Source organism: Terrapene carolina, unplaced genomic scaffold (genome assembly GCF_002925995.2).
Source record: "Terrapene carolina triunguis isolate 2854851 unplaced genomic scaffold, T_m_triunguis-2.0 Scaffold34021, whole genome shotgun sequence".
In the NCBI taxonomy this organism is placed as follows: Eukaryota; Metazoa; Chordata; order Testudines; family Emydidae; genus Terrapene; species Terrapene triunguis.
In genome coordinates, this window is record NW_020698372.1 from 2,073,331 (window position 1) to 2,097,346 (window position 24,016).

The 24,016-nt window shown below is 40.7% G+C and overlaps 2 protein-coding genes across 2 annotated transcripts in view; one reads left to right on the top strand and one right to left on the bottom strand.

Annotated features, from left to right (window-relative positions):
* The window catches only part of LOC112114402 (kinesin-like protein KIF15), a 49,199-nt gene extending 27,963 nt beyond the window's left edge, over positions 1–21,236 (bottom strand). The window contains exons 1-16 of the mRNA XM_026663873.2: positions 21,181–21,236; positions 17,409–17,451; positions 15,741–15,924; positions 14,940–15,016; positions 14,352–14,389; positions 13,207–13,304; positions 12,645–12,824; positions 11,556–11,765; positions 11,311–11,436; positions 9,263–9,385; positions 7,687–7,810; positions 5,418–5,509; positions 4,739–4,948; positions 3,345–3,522; positions 2,363–2,504; positions 808–949 (exon numbers count right to left, since the gene is read on the bottom strand). Coding sequence (XP_026519658.1) covers positions 808–949; positions 2,363–2,504; positions 3,345–3,522; positions 4,739–4,948; positions 5,418–5,509; positions 7,687–7,810; positions 9,263–9,385; positions 11,311–11,436; positions 11,556–11,765; positions 12,645–12,824; positions 13,207–13,304; positions 14,352–14,389; positions 14,940–15,016; positions 15,741–15,924; positions 17,409–17,451; positions 21,181–21,199 — 1,986 coding nt within the window. The 5' untranslated portion in view covers positions 21,200–21,236. The remainder of the gene's footprint in view (positions 1–807; positions 950–2,362; positions 2,505–3,344; positions 3,523–4,738; positions 4,949–5,417; positions 5,510–7,686; positions 7,811–9,262; positions 9,386–11,310; positions 11,437–11,555; positions 11,766–12,644; positions 12,825–13,206; positions 13,305–14,351; positions 14,390–14,939; positions 15,017–15,740; positions 15,925–17,408; positions 17,452–21,180) is intronic.
* Positions 21,237–21,494: 258 nt separating this feature from the next.
* LOC115271526 (uncharacterized protein KIAA1143 homolog) overlaps positions 21,495–24,016 on the top strand; it is a 7,896-nt gene continuing 5,374 nt past the window's right edge. The window contains exon 1 of the mRNA XM_029914270.1: positions 21,495–21,651. Coding sequence (XP_029770130.1) covers positions 21,544–21,651 — 108 coding nt within the window. The 5' untranslated portion in view covers positions 21,495–21,543. The remainder of the gene's footprint in view (positions 21,652–24,016) is intronic.

The following is a 24,016-nucleotide window of genomic DNA, read 5'->3' on the forward strand; positions in this document are numbered from 1 at the left end:
AAAAAAAAAAAAAAAAAAGCCGCGATCTGCGGCGGCAATTTGGCGGAAGGTCCTTCGCTCTGAGTGGGAGTGAGGGACCGTCCGCTGAATTGCCGCCGAATAGCTGGACCTGCCGCCCCTCTCCAGAGTGGCCGCCCCAAGCACCTGCTTGCCAAGCTGGTGCCTGGAGCTGGCCCTGCCCACCACCATGGGGGCTTGGAGCTCCAGGGTCCTCCTCCACCCCACGACTTGGAGCTGTGGGGTCCCCTTCCGCCTGTGGCTGCTAGAAGCTGCAGGGTCCCCCCGGTGCCTGTGGCAGAGAGGAGCTGCGGGGTCCCCCCCGCCACTAAGGAGATCTGGGGGCCTCAAGTGGCAGGGGTACCTCACAGCTCCTGGCCGCTGCAGGTGGTGGCGGGACCCTGCAGCTTCCAGCCGCCTGAAGTCACGGAGGTTTTTGGAAGTCACGGAATCCATTACTTCCATGACAAAATCGTAGCCTTAATTATAGTGCAACATATTTCATAATTCTATAAACAAAATACAGGATAAAGTAAAACGGTCAAAGCCGGTCAATTATATTCCACACAACTGCATGTTTTTTCTGATTTGCAATTCAGTTACAAGCAGTAGTGCATCAGGAAGTATTTCAGAACAAAAGATAGAAATGAAGATACCACTTTAATCATATAGTGAGCTTATGTACTGAAAAACTTGTCAGGCAAAGTATGTTACACTCTGATTTTTACTAAAGAAATCTTTTGTTTCATCCAACTCAGATGTAACTATATACTGCTGTATTTACAACCTCTCATTAACAGATTCCTGTACCTTAATAGTTTCTCTGTGCATTTTATTCAGTTGAGAGACTTCGTGACGTTTGTGTGCCTTGGTTGCCTCCAAAATATTTTCAAGATGCTGGTTTGCTTTCTGAAGGGACTGAAGTTCTGACTCAATTTCCAGATGCTTTTTCCTGTTTAGACACAAGAATTAGATAATGTTTTCACCCCTCAGCTCAAGAGAGCCTACTACAAAGCCCAAAAGTCATCATGCACTTTATCATCATTAGTCTGACAGTAAGGTGCTGTGTAACTATCATACTGAAAAACAATTCCAGACACTTTCATCCAAGCCATCAAAATATTTCAATTTTGAGACTATGCTATTTATAGGATCAGTGGACCCCATTAAAAGAGCTAATAAAAGCTGCTTTGTGATCACATAATTAACAAAATACATGCACACTTAAACACAGCCTTAAAATGGAAAAATCACTCCCTCCTTTACCCAGCAACACCTGAGTTCAGAGCTTTTTGTTTCCTCTAAAGAGCAGATCGCATCACCCATACCAAAACTTCAATCAGAAACCTGAACTGAAGCTTGACAAGATTAATAAAAACCTCTAAACATTCTTTTCAAGTATTGTTAAAATAACATTCTTAAGTATTTATTTTAACAAGTCAAAGTAATTTATTAAAAGGTAAGTAGAAATTTGGGAAGATCTTTCACTGTGTAATATTTAGTAGTTTTGTATGTCAGTAGTGAGATAGCGGACATCATTCACATCATTGCAGTGTCAAGAGTCTCGTGCAAGCATGGATTATTTGTGTAACTGTTTAGTGTTATCACTATCCACTTCCCATTCTGATCTCAGAGTCAATAACAAAACTTCATAAGTATCAATGGGAGCAGGATCTCAGTTTATTGCTGCTCAGGACAGAGTGGAAACTGGTGTCCAATGTATTTGCTAAGCTATTAAGTTTGTAGGTAAAACTATTTAAGCTTTAACATATGGGTTTTTTAAATGTAAGTTCCTTCATGGCACCTCTCCCCCGCCCATATTCTCCACTTAGCAGACTGGAGGGAGGGGTGCTCGGGGCTTCTGCCCTGCAGCGGGGTGGTGGGGCTAGGGGCTTCTGCCTAGCGGGGAGGGTGGTCTAGGGGATTCAGCCCTGCGGGAGGTATCTGCTGGGATTCAGGGCAAAATCATGAAAAAGTAAAACACAATGGGTTCAGCCCTCCCTTTGTAGCCAAGTGGACTTCTACTATACAGATCATGATTTAGGGAGACTGCATACCATAAAGATCTGCTCTGCAGGGACTCCCTACATCCTAATGTGAAGAAGCAGGAGCAGTAAATGGATCTCCAACTATACAAGACTAATGTGATGTCTGTAAACTGTTGCTCAATGGACTGTGATGATATGGGGAGGATTATGTTTTCCCTTTCTCCCCTCACTCTGGCTCTCTCTAGAAGACAAATTTACTTGGGCTGTATTCTGGGTCCAGGATTTGACCGTAAAAGAATATTAATACGTCTATTCTAGCAAAATATATTTTGCAGAAGATTATTAGTTTAAAACATTTCTACATTGTTTCCTCTCACTTGGTTAGCTCTTTAAATTCTTCATATTCTTGTTTTGAACTTTCCAGTTCACTCTGAGTATGCAACAGGCGTGCTTTCAACCTTTCAAAAGACACCAACGAATTGCTTTCTGTTGCTGTAGTGGTGGAATACAATTGATGACCTAAGAAACAAAGATATTCCCTGATATCATCCTGAACAATTCAAAATCATAATAAGCTCTATCAACAAAATAAGAACAATTTTTTGAACAGTCCAGCAACTCAGACTAAGCCAACTGGACACTAACAATAGTCCACATGAACATAAGCACTATGTAATTATTTTTTTTATTTGTATTTCTGTAACATCTAGTCAGGAAGCACAATCCCACTGTGTTAGGTGCTTTGCAAACAGAGAAGAGAAAGACAGTTCCTGCTCCAAAGAGCTTACAACCTAAACATAAAAAAGAGACAACAGATGGATACACTCAGACTAATGGGGAAGAACAGGGAAACAGACAACATTGGTCAGTATGATAGACAATGGTTGCAGCACACCAGTGGTTTAACCATTCTCAAATTTTTTTGCATCACAAAAAAGGATGAAATAGAAAACGAATACGTATTGCCAACTACTACACAGTATTATCACATGCCCTGAAGAAGGGCCCTTTTAAAGAATGTTTTTAACACTACCATGTGGTAGATTAAATTGATGAAAAGTTTAAAAATTAAAATACAAGTTTTGCAAAAGTGTTTCACATTGAGATGTGTGCATTTTGTATTATGTTTAGACAAATAGATTGCTTATGCAACATCTTAAGTTTTTCATTTTAAAAATATGTTAAAATATGAATTTAATAAAGAAGAATGTTAAACCATCAAATTCCACCAGAAGCACTGCCACTTAAAATATTTTAAGTGCTAAAGAAAATACTTAGGGTTTCTCAAAAATACACTAATTATTACATTTTAAAATGAGTATTAGCTTATGAAAGGAATATGTCATAGTGTATTTTTACCTCCATTATTTTTCTCTGTGGCTGAAGCCTCCAAGAAAGCTTTTTCTAGTTCTGCAATGGTCTGAGCATCAAGTTCTTGAGCCCTTTTCACTGACTGTAAGGAACGAAGTCGTTTGTTCTCCTCTCTGAGGCTGTGATTCTCCATGGCATACTTAGCAATTCGTGGATGTTGTTCCATCTATGCATATGTGACATGCGGATATTTGTTAAAGTGTTGCAAAAAAGCAAAGTAGTTTACAAAAAAGGCTATTTCACGGAGGAGTCAGTATATAGGGCTGCCAATCTGTCACCTTTCAAAAGCATTAAATTGTAAAGGAAAAGAAAAAGAGGGCTTCCCTAAACCATGGAGGACTTTTCAGATTTCTTAAAGAGCTGGCAAACTGGTTTTATTACTTCCCTGGAATTTACTCTCAAAATGTGTATACATGAGTAAGTAATGATCGAAGAATTACCGTATATACTTGTTCATTAGCCTGTTCATTTATAAGCCGACCCCACAAGATGGAGAAGTAAAAATAGCAAAAACTTCATGACCTTTTCATAAGCCGATCCTATATTTCAAGGGCTGGAAAACTTTGGCTCCCAGCCCGTCAGGGTAAGCCGCTGGCGGGTCGGGACATTTTGTTTACCTGGAGTGTTCACAGGCATGGAGACCCTCAGCTCCCAGTGGCCGCGGTTTGCCGTTTCCAGCCAATGGGAACTGCGGGAAGTGACGCACCACTTCCTGCAGCTCCCATTGGCTGGGAACGGTGAACCGCGGCCACTGGGAGCTGAGGGGCTCCATGCCTGCAGACGCTCCAGGTAAACAAAACGACAATGTATTAGATATTCAATTAAATGATTCCATAGTTTAAAAACATCAAATTTTGGTGTAGACCCGTTTATAAGCCGACCCCCACTCTTTGATGCGTCACTTTTTTACCAAAAATATTCGGCTTATAAACGATTATATACGGTAATCAGTAAATTTAATTTTTAAACATTCTGTAGTATTGCAGTAATCCTCATCATTACATATGAGCTTCTTCCTCTAAAAACATTAAGATTACAATTTAGCCTAGAATATGTAGGTTCAACTACAGAATTATTAAAGTAGTCTGTCTTTCTGTCCTATTTTTAAACACAGGGCTGAGTTTCCTAACTCCAGCGATAAGAGTTTTCCTTAACATAAGGAAGTCTATCAGTGATTTAAACCAAATAGCATTAAGTACAGTAATTTCATAGTTTAGAGAACTGGGTAGATTGTGCTCATGATACCTTTGAACTAAATACCAACAGTGATTAAAGGTCAGTTGTTTCGTTATCTTTAAACAGTAAAAAAGCTCTCTCTTTTTGTGTTGTTCATTAGCTTCATCAGATTGTTTTGGAATGGAACAATAAGTAAAAATATTTACCTGTTCTCTCAGTGTCCGCAATTCCTCTCTCAGTTCATTGATGAGATCATCCTGCTCTTTGGGCACTAAACTGCCACGAGCCTCTTTGTGTAATCTCTCCAGGCGAACTATATGGTCCTCCCGGAATTTAACTATCATTTTATTGGACTGAATGAATTTCTCCTTTTTGCCACAAAGATCTTCTAGTTGAGCAACTTTTTCTAACAAAGTCTTAAAACAATAAATACTGATTTAGTAGTCGGGAGGAAAAAAGGACAATGGCAATCTCCAAATAGATGTATTTATCTCAAACTTAAACAAGTTATACCATACTACCTACAATAATATTTTATGTACAAAATTAAAATTTTATTATCACATTCATATTTTTGTAAGTGAAACTGACCTTGTGACTTTAAAAAAAAAAATCAACTCACTAGGGGGCACAATCTGATTATTAATCAAAAGTTTCCAATGTTTTTTCTTTATGAAACTTGGACATTACCTTAAAAATTCAAAATTCTACTAGTTTATAATCTCTCCTTCCAGTAACTACACTTTCCTGTCTTTGTAAACATAATTTTTTATTTAACAAAGCAGGACAATCTCAACTATAGTGGAGCTTCGGTAGGTTTACTCATCCTTAGCTTTAATCAAAAAATAAGCAGGATATGCTAGAGAAAAGGCAGCGAATTCTTACCTTCTTTTCACTTTCAGATTTCTCCAAGAACAGCATTGCCTCAAGAAAGCAGTTCATGAAATTTGTATTTTCCTGACCTTGTCCAAGAGCAGCTTAATAGAAAGTTAAAGAATGAAACACCATATTTATTAAGATACAAATTATTTAAATTGTCTTTCATGTTTAACAACTATATTTATAGTGTTTCCAACACTTCATTTTTCCCAGAATAATATATTGAACATATGTATGGGCATATTTACATTACAGTTCTAGAACACCCTCTAATGATACTATTAGGGTCTGTCAATTTATGATACACAAAACTTTACTCACTCAATTAAAGTTGGCATACAAAGTTGTACCTAACGAGTAAAGGGGTTTTGAATTTAGCTTTTTTTTTTAAATTAATGTGTTCAGCTAAGGAAGTATGGAAAAATATAGCATTAGCTTCTGATGCTTTTTTAGCATTTTATAACATGAATTTGACATTAATATTACATTCTGTGCATAATAAACTGGACTATTATAGATATTTATGGGATACTAATCACCATAATATCCAAAGGGCAAAATAACTATCCCATTATGATTAGAGCTGAGTGAATAATTGATTTTTCAGCTTGGGGGCAGAACCAAATAAGGTGAAAATATTCCGGTTTGACTCAAACAATTTTTTAAACAATCTTTTCTTCAAATAAAAAAAAACTCAAAAAGATTTTGTTTCAAATCAACCAGAATGTTTCAAGGTAATTCAAAATGATTTTTTTTCCCCAGTTTTTCAATTAGTTTCAAGTTAAGGCAAAACATTTTGATCAATTTGAAACAATCTTTTTTGCGTTTCTCATTTCATTTTGGCCATTTCAGGTGTTTTCATCCTTGTGTGTGTTGTTTTTTTAAATTGGACAAATTTAAAATTAAAATGCCATTTCAAACTGAAAACATTTCAACATGAAAAACTTGAAACAAATGGCTTTTTTCAACTGAAGCTATTTGTCAAATTTGACTAATAGTTTCAGACTCCCCCCCCCCCCCAAAAATCAATTAATCAAAAAAAGTCTAGTTAATATATATATTTTCGAATGCCATTGTGTTTTACAATCAACTGATAATGATACTCCATATCTTTATTTCTACAGCTCAAAATGTGTGCCAAGATTCTTAATTGTTCAGACTACGTCTATTGTGTCAGTTTTCAGACAAGATTTTTCTTTTCTTAAAACGTATATGATGAGGTTTTAAATCTGTTAAAAATTATCCTTTAGTTTTTCCAGATTCCAAGCTATTGTAATGGATGTAATATGAAATTGTTGAGATTTCTGCCTATATCTAGACATGATAGCATGAGTGAGTGATTTAATATCACATGTTAACCATTATCACATATTATTTTTATGATTTAAACTCTAATTCTGTGCGTAGCAGCAGATGTGTGATTTTTTTTTTCTTGCAAAAAAACTGAGCAAGGATGTTTTATATTAGCCAAGTCTTTTAAATGCAGTAACTCCTGGTGCTGGATTGAAATCCCTTGTGTCTTGGGAAGATCAGGCCACAATTGGTATAGGAACACAATAAGAGAATTACCAGGCCAAGATTGCTACCATAGTAATAAAAAACTCTGGGGCAGCATATTTCAGCCAGGGAACTACGCTTAGTGGGAAGCTGTATCAGGATCTGTGCAGCAGATACAACAGTTCAGTGAAAAGCTACAAGTAAAGTTTGAAGAGTAATAAAAATCCCATTAACTTTATTCTCTACTGTATTGTATATAAGACTAGCTTTTTATTTTCATTCCTACAAAATATTTTTTCCTAGAATTACATTCAGAAATGAACAAAACTGGAGTAAAAGGAAGCCAGAATCAACAGGTTTGTGCAATAACTTGTCTAATGAGAAAAAACAGAACCCCTCCACATTGACCATCATAAACAAACGTTTTGGTTTATCTCAAGGGCTTGATCTCCAGCACTTTTATGAACTAAATGCCTAGAATTTTCTTCCAGCTTCAACAGCAAAAGTCAAACTATAATAGAAGTTTTGCCTAACGCACACAGTATGGTAAGAGTAAAACGAAAACAAAATGATCATTAGGTTAACACAGGTTCCTGCAAAATTAGACACATTTGCTATTATAGTTGTGTAAAATAGTATGTTGTGCCTAAGCAAAATGCAATCCTTAAGGCATACAAACTACGTGATGCTATTTGTTCACCAAGTCAATATTAGAACAGTTTAAAATCTCCTTTTTGCTCTAGAATGCAGGAGCTTTCTATTCTTTTGTTTCTCCTACCTCTTGAAATAGAAATATCCTGAGTAGACTGCCCTAAAGTAAGTTGAGCAAGCTGCTCTTTCAATTTCTTCACTTCAGCTTGGAGCTGGCTCACATTCCCTTGGGTGTCTTCGTTTATCACAGCCTTTTGTAGGAATTTTGAAAGAAAATATTAAAAGCAATTAATAAAATATGTAAGATTACATTTTTTATATGAAGTAACATCAGAAACAATCTATTCTCAAGGTAATTAGAATCAAATATTGGAAAGTAGTAGATAACTGCCCATACAGCTGATCATTTTAAAAGAGAAGAATCTTTGGAAAAAGGACAGAACTCAATTTCTTTTTCGAATATCTTCAACTTCAATAGTTTCTTAATATGAAAATCATGGACACTTGAAAATTTAGTCTACAGTTTGCTGAACTAGAATTTAATCCTGAAAATTGTAGGCTGAACAAAGGCAAACAGCATATAACAGACTACATAGCTGCAAAATCAGAAGCCAATATACCTTCAAGCTCACTCAAGATGCAGAAAGAACTTAAAAGTTACCATACATTTAAACAGGTAATGGCATGTTGCTTAGATCCAAAATTTAGGTAGGAAAAACAGAGTATTACAAAGCTTTAAAATAATCATGAAAGCATTTAATTAAAGCTTTGTTTGAATTTACACATTTCCATGGAATGCTGCAGATTCAAAGAACAAATAACACATGAAAAACAAATGAGTGTAAATAGTATGTTTCCATTGTCCATGCTGAATAAAGTATAAAGGATAACCTGCAGAAATAGTGAAAAGTAAATTCAATTTTTTAAAAATAGTTTTAGTTATTCTAAACCAGGGGTGGGCAAACTTTTTGGGCCGAGGGCCACATCTGGGTGGGGAAATTGTATGCAGGGCCGGGGCAGGGGGTTGGGGTGCAGGAGGGGTGCGGCAGGGGGTTGGGGTGCATGGGGGGCAGGGGGCAGCAGGGGGCTTAGGGCAGGGAGTTGGGGTGCAGGAGGGGTGTGAGGTGCAGGCAGGGGGCAGGAGGGGTTCGAGCTCCGGCCCGGCGCCGCTTACCTAAAGCAGCTCCGGGGCGGCAGAGGCATACGGGCCAGGGCAGGCTCCCTGCCTGCCTGCCTTGTCCTGTCCCCGGTGCCGCCAGGAAGTGCCGCGGCCCGGGGGGGGGGGGGGGGGGGGGGGGGGGGGGGATGGAGGGCTCTGCATGCGCTGCCCTTGCCATGCCTCCAGGTACCTCCCCAGAATCTCCCATTGGCCGCGGTTCCCCATTCCCGGCCAATGGGAGCTGCGGGGGGCAGTGCCTGGATGGAAGGGCAACGCATGCGGAGCCCTCTACCCCCCCCACTCGGGGGCCACTTCTGAGAGCAGCGCGGGGCCTGCGGCGCCACGGGGGCAATCCCGCAGGCCGAATTCAAAGTCCTGAGGGGCCGGACTTGCCCATCCCTGTTCTAATCCCAAGCAAGCAAATTTGAGTTAACCATAGTAAACAAAAACGTTTCTTAAAATGAATTGGTTCACATATAATATAAACAAATACAATATTTTGTCATTTAAGTCATGATAGTAAAGATATTAAATAATTTTTTACCTTGTTTTTAATCAACTTCGCTCGTTGAGCAAAATTAAGGGTGGACAGAGTTTCACCAAAACATCTAGATCCAGGATGAACATTTGCAATTATGCATGTTTTTGCATTACCTCCAAGAGAATCCTGTTTGAAAAATATGAAAATATGCTTAAGTTGAAGGGTTTTGGTTAGAGCTAGAAATTAATACTTCTTTCACAAGTTGTCTGGTATGTAATTATAGGCCTTGGCTACACTGACGCTGTACAGTGCTGCAACTTGCTGCGCCCAGGGGTGTGAAAACCCCCCCCCCCCCCCCCGAGCGCAGCGCTGTACAGCGCCAGTGTAATCAGCGCCTGCAGCGCTGCACGCTCGCTCGCAGCGCTGCAAGCTACTCCCCTCGGAGAGGTGGAGTACTTGCAGCGCTGCAAGAGAGCTCTCGCAGCGCTGGCGGCGCAACTACACTTGCGCTTCACAGCGCTGCCGTGGCAGCGCTGTGAATTCTCAAGTGTAGCCAAGGCCTTAGACTAGAATGGGTTTACTTGAAAAATCTCTACATTCCTTTCTGAAGCTTTATTTCAAAGCTGGTTATGAAAGGAGGACACAACTTTAAATATAAATAAGAGTTTAGTTTCAAGAACCTTAATCTTGTTATATTGTGAAGGGATTTGTAATTAAATGAGGATCATTTCAGAAATTTAGAACTGGGCAGTGTGCTATCATTGGCAAAAGGAGACTCAGGAAATCCGTAATGAGATATCAAATCTTTCACTTTAGAACTCTGGTCAATAGCAATTGAAAGTTATTACCACCTTGAAGGCCAGCCATTTGGCTACCTATGTGAAATATGTTGATTACCTGGCTCCATTTTCTACTGGATAAGCATCATTATCACACAAAAAATCACTCACGTAGACACTTGATAGTCTTAGCAGACAGGCTGGAAACTGACTGATCAAAGAGACAACTAACTTCTCACTGTTAGATATAGATCTTTAGAAACGTCAGTATTATTTGTTGAGTGCCGGCGGTGCACTTATATCTGTACAGAATTGCTAAGGTATCACCTAAGGCACTTACAATCTAAGACCCCAGTCCTGCAAGAAGACTCACAAACTTCAATGGTGTTCTGTTTGGGGGTAAGGATCTGTTGTTGTGGATCTCTTTATAAGAGTGGGGTACAAGAAAACAATGGACACAGACAGAATTTCAACTTTTTATATTTATATGAATGAGAGAGAGATAGAAATTCTTAAAATAGAGGATTAAGACCAACCGATTGCATGGAAAAAGTGTTTGGAGAAGGAATGGGTAGAATGCTGTCATCGTGGAATAGGGAACAAATGCCTGTGACATCACTAATACTACCATGGATTGTAACCAAACTTGGTATTTGAGGTCACAGAAAGATGCATTCTGGTTAGTGATGGTATTTAACAGAGAACACTGGAATTCACTCAATCCTCATAATTGCTTTGCAGTTTCTCTTTAAAAGAGCCCTTCATACAATGAGAATACTCATCTTCTAATCTTCAGGAAGTTTCTCTGTCGCTAATACCAGCTACATCCTGCTAACGTTTGGTGTGGCTAGTTAGAGGACAGATAAAACCTTTAAGGTTAGAAGCATTTCAAGTCAGTGACTATTACACTTCTGCGATATATAGGCTGGGGAATAGAACTTATCCTCCACTCTCATTAAAATGAGCGCGCGCGCACACACACACACGTAACTGAAGACATTCACTGTAACAGCAACAGAGTTTATCCAGACAACATAAAGATATTATCAATATATTTTTCAAAGTTTCTCTTTTTCCTTTGAGCAGAGGAACAAACTGAAAAGTCTGTGTTTTTCAGATCCTTACAATTCATCCTAAGACCTTACTATAGGCAAAAGGATAATAATTCTGAAATCCTATGGCATGTGGAAATTGATTTTCCAGGAAGCGTTAACAACAGTGAAAGCAAGCAGCCCAATTTTACAGAACTGAGCTCAGTTTTTCTCTTCTCAGTATAAAAATCAATGTATTTTTCTTTTTAAAACTATTAAATGAAAACTGATTATGTGTTACCCGTAGCAGAAAAGTGAGCTTTGAGTCCCTGTAGCAAATGTGTCTTTGTTTTCCATTACCCACATCAACAAGCGCTGTGATCACTTGGCCCAGGCAGCTTAATGACCGGTTTATGTTACCTGCCTCCTAAAACATACAAGAGAGTGAAAGTGAGAAGACAACTGTCCTGATTAAAACAAGGTGGTTTTTTTTTAAATCTTTAACTGAAGAGAAAAAGGAAGTAACCACAGATATGTAGCACCAACCTTTAACCTGACTCCTTCAGTATGGGTATCTTTTTGTCTCTCAGACCCTGCCAAATCCACCAAGTTCAGCTGGGAGGATCGGATGTTAACAACCTCACTGTTCTTCTCCATTGAATCTACAGTAATAGTGAAGACCGCATGCGATCTTGAGGATTCTCTATTCATTGAGGTAGATGCTACACGGCGATTTCTCCAGCCCATAGTTAACACCTTAGCAGCAAGAAGAGACACCAAATAGCACCATCTAGCATATTTCAAAGTGATCCCAACACTCAGATACAATGGGTTTGACAGAGAGTAAACATATTCCAGTATGAGACCTTTCAATAAACCATTACAACCACTGACTTTTAGCACCAGAATATCTTCATATAGAAATGTAATACAGTTGGAAATCCTAATGAGTATCACAGTGTTTATGATTTGAACATTAGCTTATGGGTTTAGAAATAAATATTCACTTTCCTTCACTCTTGTCAACCCAATTCCATGTTTTACAATTTCTTTAGTTTAAAAATTGCTATGCTACATTTTGACTGCCAATTCACTGATATGACTTTCCAAGTCTTTGCTATATAAAATGTCATTTTGTTTTCCAAAGTTCTATTTCCCCTTTTTATGTTTTTATACAAATATGTTAACACTGTACAAATAAAACCTTTTAAAACCACAGACAAGCCATGTGCTCTGATCATTAGAAGAGTAAGGCTTACTCAACACGTGGATGTACTGTGCGAAGGATATCTGGAACAACAGTGTAGTGGGACAAAGAAACCTGCAACTATACCACTGAGGTCCACTGCAAACATCAGCAGATGATTAACATCAGTGCATTTTTATACTCCCCAAATCCTACAACTTTCATAATCTCTAACATTCACCAAGGACTGATGTGGAACATGCATGCTTTGGAGAAAAGTTAGAATAAACAAAATATTTCTCTGTTTATAGATGTTCGATTTCTACAAAATATTTTTCAAAAGTTATCAGCATTTTATTTTTAGGCACTTTAATTTTTGCTAGAGCTAATATTGTACAATGTTGCTGATAGAGCAATGTCCAGATATCAAACAGCATGAAACAGACTACCTGATATGCTTCAGCAGCGGAGGTTAACACCTGCTCCACAGCACCGACGACAAAGACTCCCTTCTTGATATGTTCCCTGAGAAAGAGTCCAGCTGAAGCAGAATCCAGCAAGTCAAATATCTGTTCATTGTAGATTTCAATAAACGAGCACTTACAGAGAAAACTCTTACCAGTACCAGCCTGTAAAACATGAAAACTTCTACTATAGACGTATAGTTTTTATGAGAGCTGGTCTCTAACACAGTATGGCAGTGGTTTGTTTCATTTCCTTCATAAAGGTATAAAGTTATTATTGATATATATTGTGCCTTAATACCATTTATGGTGCCCAAAGGACAATTTTTTTACCTAGAAAGATAGCTACTTTCAGTATAGAAATTTAAATCTTTCTATTGGCATTTGTAGCTATCAATATACAAAGGATACTATAATAAATGTAAACTGGTAAAGTAGATGCAAGGCAGTTATAACACAAGAAACTCGAGCACTAATCAAAATTTAATTTATTCAGCTACTTCATAAGTAAGACATTCCTGTGACCTCAGTAATACAAAAGTTTTACCTTTTCTTTTTCACGTTCGATTAGAAAAAAGAGATATTCAAAGCTCCGAGGAATAACTCCTCTCAGGTTATGTGTGAAATTATCAGAGTCAGATGGCCCTAAAGAGATTTAATTAAAAACAACATTTCGTAGGTTTAATTAAGAAATGCTATTCAACAACAGCAGTTAGTTGGCACTCTCATATACCATTATACAAAACTGCAACTACCAGTCTTTTAACCAATCATTCACAGCAAAACAAAGAAAGAAGAAATCAAGCTATTTCTCGAATAATCAGTTGATTTTGCTTTGTCAACTGACATTTAAAAAGATCTAAATTAAATTAGTGCCTGTGAAAGGCTAAGATTTACAGCTCTGGATACTAAAGTCTATTTATTCACAGAATAGGTGCACACACAGACCAAGAAGTAGCAGTGCAAACTTCCCACCAATGTGCCTGTCTCAACCGTGGTCTGCAGGGACCATTTCAGGGATTGAGAGTAATTCAATTGCCTTGTTCATCCAATTCTTAGCAAGTCCCTGAGCCAGGCACTCCTTTCAGTTTGGTGTTTTGGCAACTGTCCCTCTTTAAAAGTAAAAAGGGAGACAGACTAACTGTTGTATTTAAAATTATCAGTGCTATGAACAGCACAAGAATAATGTAAACTCCTTTTATATACAGATGGACCTTTAATTCCAGACTAGAAAGGCAGCCTTTTTGAAAACGTCCATCTCTAGCTATCTATATTTAACATAGAAAAGAGGTACCTACCAGAATATTTTTCCAGAAATTGAGGGGTTGGGAACCAAAAAGGGGAAACTAAAAAGATGTATTTCGAATTTTGTAAAACCACTTGACTACAAACATTTGATTTCATTGGGCTATTTACTTCAGCTGGAAAATAGGGAATGGACTTTTTCACCTCAAAGAAAAGAGGGCAAGATGGTACCCATCCCCATTCTCTGGGAATGCTGTGAGAAAGACAGAAACTGCACTAAGAGTGCTATGCAATCCCAAAAGCAGTAAGATTAAAAAATTACCTGCAGACGAAGGTAAAACCAAATCACAATTTACAGAGCATAAAAAAAAGTTTTAAAACTAAACCATATCTCAAAACTAGTATTGAGAAAAAATCTTTATATAAATGAGTCTTTTATACACTTACCCATCATAGTAAAAGTTTTCCCTGATCCAGTTTGGCCACTAAAGAAGAAGAAAACAAACAAAAATCCCAAATAAGCAAAATTTATTCTAGCAGTGACATCCCTCATTGATCTGCATCTTTCATGCAAATTGGCAGTTTGACATGGACAAATCATTTCTCATAAGCTGAAGATGTAAAAAACACACTGTAAACTTGAAGTCTACCATTGTTGTAAGTAGTGTTGTTGTAGCCATGTTGGTCCCAGGGTATTAGAGAAGAAGCTTTGTGTAAGCTTGAAAGCTTCTCTCTCTCACCAACAGAAGTTGGTCCAATAAAAGATATTACCTTAACCGCCCTAATACCCTGAGACAAACACAACTACAACCACACTGCATCAGATAGCCTCAGAAATACTGATTTACAAATTAAGTAGTCTTCGACAAGTAAACTGCAAAAAGTTTCACCATGTCACGCTTTGGGATGATGTATCAAGTGAGAAGGCAGCTTTTTTTTTTTTTTTAAAACAAATATAAATCAGTTGGTATTCATTGCTGCAATTAATTTTTTACAACTCTCATGTTTAATATGAAATAAATGTAAATGTCTTACTATGCAAAGATGGTTCCATTGTAACCATTCATACAAGATTCAACAATGTTTTTGGCTACACTTGAAAACAGTGCCTCCTGATGAGAAAAAGGACAAGGAAGCTGGCATTAAGGTTTCATAAACATAAAAGACTTTCTACAAGACTTTCTTCCCCAGTATTTTCCACAATATAAGAAATCTATTATAAAACAATAATGTTACATACAGAACTTCGTGTATTTATATATTAAATGATGCATAGCCAGGCTAGATGCATCAAATGACTACCTGGCTTTTTTTTTTTTTTTCTTCCTCACAACAAAGCAAATGCACCAACAATAGGCCACACAACCCTTTACTAATGCTGACTGCAAAACAGGTAAGTGAACTTTGTTATGGTACTGAATCAATTGCTCAGTGTTATGGAATTGAATAAATTGCCTAACTACTACTCCCATCTATTGTCATGTATTATTCTGTTAGGCCTACAGCAGTGGGCTTCAGTGGTAATTTGCTTATACAGAATGTTTCTCTAGCAGCATCATATATTATAGGACCATAATATCCCATCTATCATTAAGCACAATTTCCCAGCAATTTCATTGTACAAATGCAAAGAGCAATTCTTATGAAAACTTTAAAAAGAGAAATTCTTAAAGCAGTGAAGAGGAAAATGAATTTGCCTTGATAGCGTAACTATAACTGAGCATTGCCAGCCTGGTTACTGTAAAAACCAGGGAAAGAGCTATTGATAAAGATATTGTATAGTTATTGCAACCATTTTTTCGTATTTTAGTAAGCTTGTCATTTTAAAGCCATTACCTGGGTTGTGTCCATATTTGCAACATGATCAAAAGTGAAGATCTTGGGCTCAGGCTTTGAATGTAGACGAAGAGTGTTTGATGAAAGAACTGATAAGCACAAGCCTTGATCCCCATCAGCTAATGCAGCTCCCTCTGAAGGGGGACGTACTCTCACATAGACCTTGATGGCATCACCTTCAGTACTAATGAAGGAATATTTATATATAAGGTTGTCTGAAAACATGTCTGTCAGCTACTTGAGAAAATATATGAAATTAGTGAAGTCAGACTGAGTGGGGAAACTCATGCAGAGGTTTACCCTGAAGTTGTACTAAACTAGATAACCTCTACAAGAGATTAGGAAGAGACCTACTGCAGGGGGCTTATTATCCCATATCTGTTTAATGCAAAGTTTCCTGCACCTTCCTCTGAAGCATTTGGTGGTGGCCACTGTAGGAAACAGGATACTTGGCTAAATGGGCCATGAGTCTGATCCAGTAAGCCAATTCCTATGTTTCTAATCACTATTATACATTTAACTGGTATGTCCTTCAATAAATTAGTCCAAATACAGTTTTGCATATGATCATTTCATGATATTAAAAGGGATCCCCTGAAAGCTTAACATACTGCAATACAAAATACACATTAGGGTAGAAGACTCCTGTTCTTGGGTCAGCAGAGATGACAGCCTCAAACTTGGGTATGTTAACAGCTTCACTTCTGAATGCTTTTCTAGGGCTTGGCTACACTTGCAGATGTTGAGCGCTGGGAGTTAAACCAGCCTTCGGAGACCACAGCAGGGAAAACGCTGCTGTGTGTTTACACGGTCAGCTGCAAGCGCACTGGTGTGGCCACATTAGCAGTTCTAGCAATGCCACAAAGAGCAGTGCATTGTGGTAGCTATCCCAGTGCGCAAGTGGCTGCAGCGTGCTTTTCAAATGCGGGGGTGTGGAGTGTGACAGGGAGTGTGTTGTGTGTATTTGGGGGGGAGAGAGTGTGTTTTGGGGGGCAGAGAGTATGTCAGCATGCTGTCTTGTAAGTTCAGACAGCAGCAGATCCTCCTCCTCCCGCCTCTCTCTCACACACTCACAACAGCAGCATTCCACAGTAATGGTTTGCTTTGTCCTGGAGCAGAGAAGCATGCCGGCTGTCAGAAACGGAGCTTTGAAAGGGGATATCCGCATGCCTGCAGCCGAGTTCAAAACAATGACAAGAGTGGCCACTTGACTTCAGGGGATTATGGGACGTTTCTGGAGGCCAATCACAGCACAGTAATGCAACACGTCATCCACACTGACAGCTGGGCGTTTCAGCCGGGGCGCAGCAAGCTTTATGCTTCTCGTGGAGGTGGATTACGAGGAGCGCTCCAGCTGCAGAGTCCAGGCGCTCTAAGTGCCTTGCTAATGTGGACACCTCAGGAGTTAGGTGCTCTAATTTGCAAGTGTAGCCGAGCCCCTAGAAACTGATTATAGACTAGCACTGCAGTGTTAGAACTGAACTTGCTTAAAGGAAAAAAATGTGGTTGGAATAACTAAATTTGAAAGTGGGAGGGATAATTGCACTATCAAATGATGGGATGAATGGAAACAATAAACATGTCATATACATGTCAGACTTTCCCCACACAGCCCTTTAATGTTAGTATATGAGAAATTAATACAAAAATTAGCAAATAGTCTTTTACCTTGGTGTATTTGACAGAGGCAGTGTGGAATCACGTGAATCTCCTGTGTTTTTTTTTTAAAGAAGGAAAAACATACATCAAACTGTCAAGGAAAACAATTTATGACTGTCATTAAAAAAGTATTGCAAGTGATATCGAGGGAGTTAAAATTGGAAAAATAAAAACAAAAATGTTTAAATGACTTTGAGGTTATGCACAACAGAGACCTGCAAAAATAAAAATTCAGCTAATGTTTTCCTTTGATGGATATTCGGTTTAGTGGTTTTTGCACAGATAAAGTAGGCCTTGATGCTGCAGTGCAAACACCTGTGTTTAACTTTCTGCATGTGAATAAACCTATTGAGTTCAGTGGGACAGCTCAAATGCATAAAATTAAGCAGATGCATGTTTGCAGGTATGGACCATAGATTTATATATTTTTAAAGCACTACATATAGGTGTAGCAATATACACACATTTAGTTTTGACACCTATTAGCAATGTGAAATTTCAAATAACATAGCAAAAGCTAAACTGATTTATTTTTACTTGAACATTTTAAAAAAATATACTTAAAATCAGTTCTATAAAGTATCCAAATCCTCCCCAGTGTGTCCGCATCTTTTGACATATTTCTTCTAAATTCCATTCACATGGAGATGTGTTGCTTCTAGCAGGAGACAGCTATGAGATTTAATTATTCAAGAGCATGTCTAACCTATAATCATTTACCTACTGTGTGAAATAACCAGTCATAAACTCCCTATAATAAATACCATTAAGGCCCCCTAAGCCAGCACAGATTTCATTGCAGGATCAAAGCCTAAGTCTGCACTTCAATGGCAGAAGTTATTGACATCAGGGCACAGAGGGGCTAGACTTAAAATGAGCATGTCTGATACATCAATATGATTCTGCCACTAAGAGAAAAATAGTCCCAAATGTACCAGTGCTACAGTATATCATCTCTGATCCACTCAATGACATTGAAGCAGTCTGTTACAAGATTATTAATTTATGAAGCAGCATTTGCCATTTTCAAATGAATATGCAACATAGCCAAAAAAATTGCAACTCAAATAGCACAAGACAATTAACAAAATTTAAAAAAACCTATACAATTAATAGCATTTAATCACCTAGAGATCTATAGGAGCTACAGTGTCAGTAAGTAATCAATATCTCAATTCATCTAACAGCTTGCATTTTCCATTTTAAAGGGATGGTATCAACTTGAATTTCATATTTGTAGGAAAAAATTGCATCTTCTATGATTACAAGCAGCAGTTCTAATTAAAAGTTTAAATAATTGTTCTCTATTTATCAATTTGTTTAATTTGTCTATTTGCACCAGGCCAGACCACTGCAACGGTGTGGAACACCACAGAAGCTCACCGTGTATCTGCATGGAAGCAAAGATGCAGCCAGTGCAATCAGCTGCAGGATTACAGTCATATCTATTTGGGTGACATTTCTTAGATGCATAGACTAGAATGGACCATTGTGATCAGCTAGTCTGACCTTTTGAATAGCACAGGCCATAGCACACAACTTCTCCCAAAAAGCAACAGAGAGTCCTGTGGCACCTTATAGACTAACAGATGTATTGGAGCATAAGCTTTTGTGGGTGAATACCCACTTCGTCAGACTCATGTAATGGAAATTTCCAGAGGCAGGTATAAATATGCAGGCAAGAATCAGTCTGGAGACAACAAGGTTAGTTCAATCAGGGAGGGTGAGGCCCTCTTCTAGCAGTTGAGGTGTGAACACCAAGGGAGGAGAAACTGCTTTTGTAGTTGGCTAGCCATTCACAGTCTTTGTTTAATCCTAAACTGATGGTGTCAAATTTGCAAATGACCTGAAGCTCAGCAGTTTCTCTTTGAAGTCTGGCCCTGAAGTTTTTTTGCTGTAGGATGGCTACCTTTAAATCTGCTATTGTGTGACCAGGGGGGTTGAAGTGTTCTCTTACAGGTTTTTGTATATTGCCATTCCTAATATCTGACTTGTGTCCATTTATCCTTTGCAAACGCCAGGCTCGGGACGGAGCGGGGGGCGCTCAGACTCCCCCACAGGTCGGGGGGAGCGGGTGTAGGGCAGCTCCCAGCGGATGGAGGGAGGCGGCCATGCTCGCCCAGGGCTCATCTGACTTGTGTCCATTTACCCCTCTGAAACTTCCCCCAACTAATTTCAAGCACATATCTTTTAGGAAAACATTCAGTCTAGATTGTACTGTTTACGCTGACCATTGCCCTTCCACCTAGTTGCAACAAATTAAAAAGTCGCTCTCCTGTAAGTGGCTACAGTTAGCCCCCTCCCTGCTCAGAGTTGTGTCTGTCTCCTTGTCCTTTGCCCCACCTCCTGAGATACTCCAGCCCCCTCCCCCAATCATGCTTGCCCTATCTGCCCCAACCTGGGCAGAAAAATCATTGTTCCAGGGAGGTGGGCCTGTAGTTGAGAGACAATCAAAATCGAGGAGTCCAGACTGTGGTCTGGATGCACCTTTCCTGAGCAGGGCAGTTGTCTAGGATAACAGGCTGCCCTCAGGCATGTTTAGACTTTTGTTCAGCACCAGCTAGAGCAGGGGTCAGCAACCTTTCAGAAGTGGTGTGCCGAGTCTTCATTTATTCACTCTAATTTAAGGTTTCGCGTGCCAGTAATATATTTTAACGTTTTTAGAAGGTCTTTCTATAAGTCGATAATATATAACTAAATTATTGTTGTACGTAAAGTAAATAAGGTTTTTAAAATGTTTCAGAAGCTTCATTTAAAATTAAATTAAAATGCAGAGCCCTCCGGACCGGTGGCCAGGACCCGGGCAGTGTGAGTGCCTCCTTCGGCACGCGTGCCATAGGTTGCCTACCCCTGAGCTAGAGGCTGGCACACTTCATTGCTTCTGTAAGCCAACCTGATTGGGTTCCTTGAATCCCTCCATTCTCCCCCACAAGCTCTCAGTGCTATTCCTCTCTCTTTCTAACCTCTTGCACCCCCCCCCCCCCCGCAAATCAGGGGCTCTGCGTCCTCTTATTCACCCCTGACACCATGCCAGGGGCTCTGTATAGGTCCTGCAGGCCCCTCTCCTCCCATATCGTTGTCCTCCCGTCTCTCCCTTTCCCCCTATTCCAGGGGCTACCCCTCCATCACGTGCCACTGTGCCTCATTCCTCCCCAGGCCAGGTGCACGGCGTGTCCCCCATTCTTCCTCCCTATGCCAGGGCCTCCGTGTGCCTCCCCATTTCCCCACCGCCTGTTCTTATTTCTTGGCTTTCTGCCGGGGAAACAAGCCCCTCAGGCTGCCCACATTGCAAACGCCATCGAGACCCCGGGCAGAGGGGGGAAGCCGCTCAGCTGACTGCAGGGGCCTCACTCAGCTGAGCCAAAAATGGAGCTCGGGATTGGATGGGGCACCTCCCCCCGCCCCAGAGACAACCTCGGCTGATAGTGGCAAAGGAAACGTCCCCCGGCAGCGCTGCTGGCATAGGGCGGGTGACTCGTGCTTGGCACAACTCACCAGGGGAACGGCTGGTAAAACCGTTAGGGGAGATGGGGGAGGGGCACCGAAGCTCTGAAAACCCCTTAGGCAGCAAGACTGGGGCGCGGGGCGTTAGGAACCATGGCCAGGCGCTGGCGCCAGCTCGGATCTCTCACTCCCTTCCCACCTCACGCGACAAGGAACTGCCAGCGGCGGTTTCTAAGCAGCCTTTTATGACACAAACGGAACAAACACAGACCAGCCGTGGCACGGGCAGCCGCCAGCGACCCGCAGAGGCACCTCGCAGCGACCCCTCCCCCCTCACCTTTGGTCCCAGGAGCCATTGTCCGCGCAGCCCCCGGCGCCCTTCCTCGCCTCCAAACCCCGCTGCGCTCGTTGCGTCCCCCTCCCCCAGCACTGGGAACTCTCGGCGGCTCAAAATGGCGGCCTGTTTGAATTTGGCGCTAACTGCCCGGCGGGCGGGCGGGGGGGAGCATCTCCCGCTGTGAAGTCACCATGGGGGCGGCCATTGCTGTGTGCTTATGTCTTTACGACCAGCCCCTGTCACGTGACCGGGGAAAGCGCAGGGTCTGCCTGCGGGAAAGCGGCGCCGCTGCTACCGTCCGTTCCTGGCCCGGGCGGAAGTGCGTCGTTGCTCTCGCCGCCGCCGCCTGTTCCTCTGGCAGCCATGAGCAAAAAGACGCAGGTCTCGTACGTGCCGCCGGCCGAGCCCGCCTTCCTGAGCCGCCTCAAGAGGGAGGTTGGGTATCGGGAGGGGCCCACGGTGGAGACCAAGGTAATAAGCTGCCCCTCAGGGGGGCCGGTCACAGCCCGCCCCGCTGCCGAGACCCGGGGATGGGCTCCCTGGAGACCAGGTGAGCCCCGGGCGAGCATGGCCGTCTCCCCCCCCCCCCGCCGGGGGCTGCCCTCCCCCCCCCCCCCGCCTGTGGGGGAGACTGAACGTCCCCGCCCCGAGCCTGCCGTTCGCAAGGCCAGAGTCCCGCTGCCCCATGTGTGACCATAGCGTCCCCCCCCCGGCCGGGCAGAGGTGGCGGGAGCAGCCGCGCCGGGCTCCTCCCCCAGCAGGGAGAAGTGTCTCCCTCTCCCCAGCCCCCGTGGACACTTGTCCTGAAGGGCCTGACCCATGGCCTGCGGCCAGCCCTTCGCTGCTGTAGGACAAGATCCCGTAATGTTAGATCCAAGGGAGCTCGCCTCAGACCTAGGAGGCCCTGGGAAACCAATTGAGGTCGAGGTTTATTTCCGAGCCAAGGGCTGTCATCAGGGCTCTCCTTTCCCCTCTTGCATCGACAGCCAGCTGCACTAGCAAGTGAATAAAGTTATTTAAAAAAAAAATCAACAGAAACTGGTAACCTTCAAGCCCTAAGATGTGTAATAGGGGAGTTTTTAAAGGGACACTCAACTTAAAACAGTTAACGTTTCTGTTAGGCAATTCCTAAGATCATTTTTCTTAATCATTTCCCCTGTTTTTCATTTGTTTACATTGTATATTACCACTATTCCCCTTACAGAGTCAGTTACTCCTATTTATTTGTGTGGGTTGCTCACACAGGAGCAGAGATGAGTAAATGCCTTTTAAAATGGGAAATCACAAGTGGGCAAGAGGGACACAGGCAGATGTAGACTTGGACTCTAAAGACAGGTTAGTCTCTAAGGTGCCACAAGTACTCCTGTTCTTTTTTTGGACTCTAAATACATTCTATGGGTGGCATACCAGAGATCACTTATCCACTGACTTTTTAAAAACTCCCGCACCCCAATCTGTGTCTATGCTGGTTATGTACTATGTATATATCTTGTGAACCTTGTAACTGATACTTGTAATCCCTCATAACCCAAGCCTGACCCCAGATGTACAATACCTTCCTTCTTAACTTGTGTAAATTTGATTTTAAACATTAACTTGAATAAGATTTTTAAATCTGAAATTACTTTTAACTCACTTTGTTTCAAGTAAATGCTGTCAATTAATACTGTTATTTTTAAAAGTGTGTGCATAATTTAAAGCAGCCTTCCAAACTGCCCTGAAGCTTATAACACAAACTCTCTCTACTTCTTAAAACAAAAATGGTCCTCTCCCTCTATTTTTCTATCCTGTTCAAGGGGAAAAGAATCTAGCCCCAAATGAGGTTCTTCTCTCTCTCTCCCCTTACTGTGTTGTCCAGAAACTATCCTGTTTAAAGTGAGGACTTGAGTAATTTGTACTTATAGTGGTACTGTCATCTTTAAAGGTAGACAAGTGAAAAACTGAGTTAATTGCATCTAAGGGCCTGATCAGGCACTAGCTTGTAAGTATCACACCAGTGCTCTAGTTAACTGAGTAAATATTATTTAGCATTTTTATTATCATAGCACCTAGAAATCTTAGTCATGGACCTATTGTCCTAGGCCACTGTAAAAACACAGAATAAAATGACTGTCTATAGAGCATCTCATATATTCTACTCTACTCCAGATTTTTGGGAAAAGACCAGAACAGTAATAAAAAAAACCAACACACATAACAAGGTTGTCATCACTAACACCTAGACTCAAGGATGGTAACCAAGACAGTACTTGCACTCTCACCTCTGTTTGCCTCTTTATCCAATATATTCAATTTCCTGTTCCCTTAGTGGGCTAAAAGATTGCAGCTCAGACTCTTCCAGCTTCTGATTGCTAATGGCTTTAGTAGTAGCACCTGGCTCCTAGGTGCATGTGTTTGGGCCCAAATGAACCTTGAGGGAAGAGAAGAAAGGAAGTAACCTGGCCAAACTGAGTCAGCCTCCTAAAGTACTTGACTGCCTAATTGTAAAGTTATTTTAGATACTATACCTGACCTGCTCCCCAGTCACTTACAATTAAGAACCTGCTGACGTTCTTTAAACACACCGGGATACTATGTATGCCTAAAGTGCTGTCAAATGCATAAAGAGCCTGATCCTGCTCACATTAAAGTTAATGAAAAAACTCCCGTAGCACAGGATAAGACCTAAAGTAAACAAACTAGGAAGCTATTTCTTCATACCGAATGATTAGAGAAAAATAGTAATCTAAGATGTTACTTTTAACAGCAAGAAAAATAATTTTATATAAAAAAAGTTGATAGTTTTGTCCTTCAGCTTCTAAACAATATTTTAAAATCCAGTTGTGAAGAACTGGGA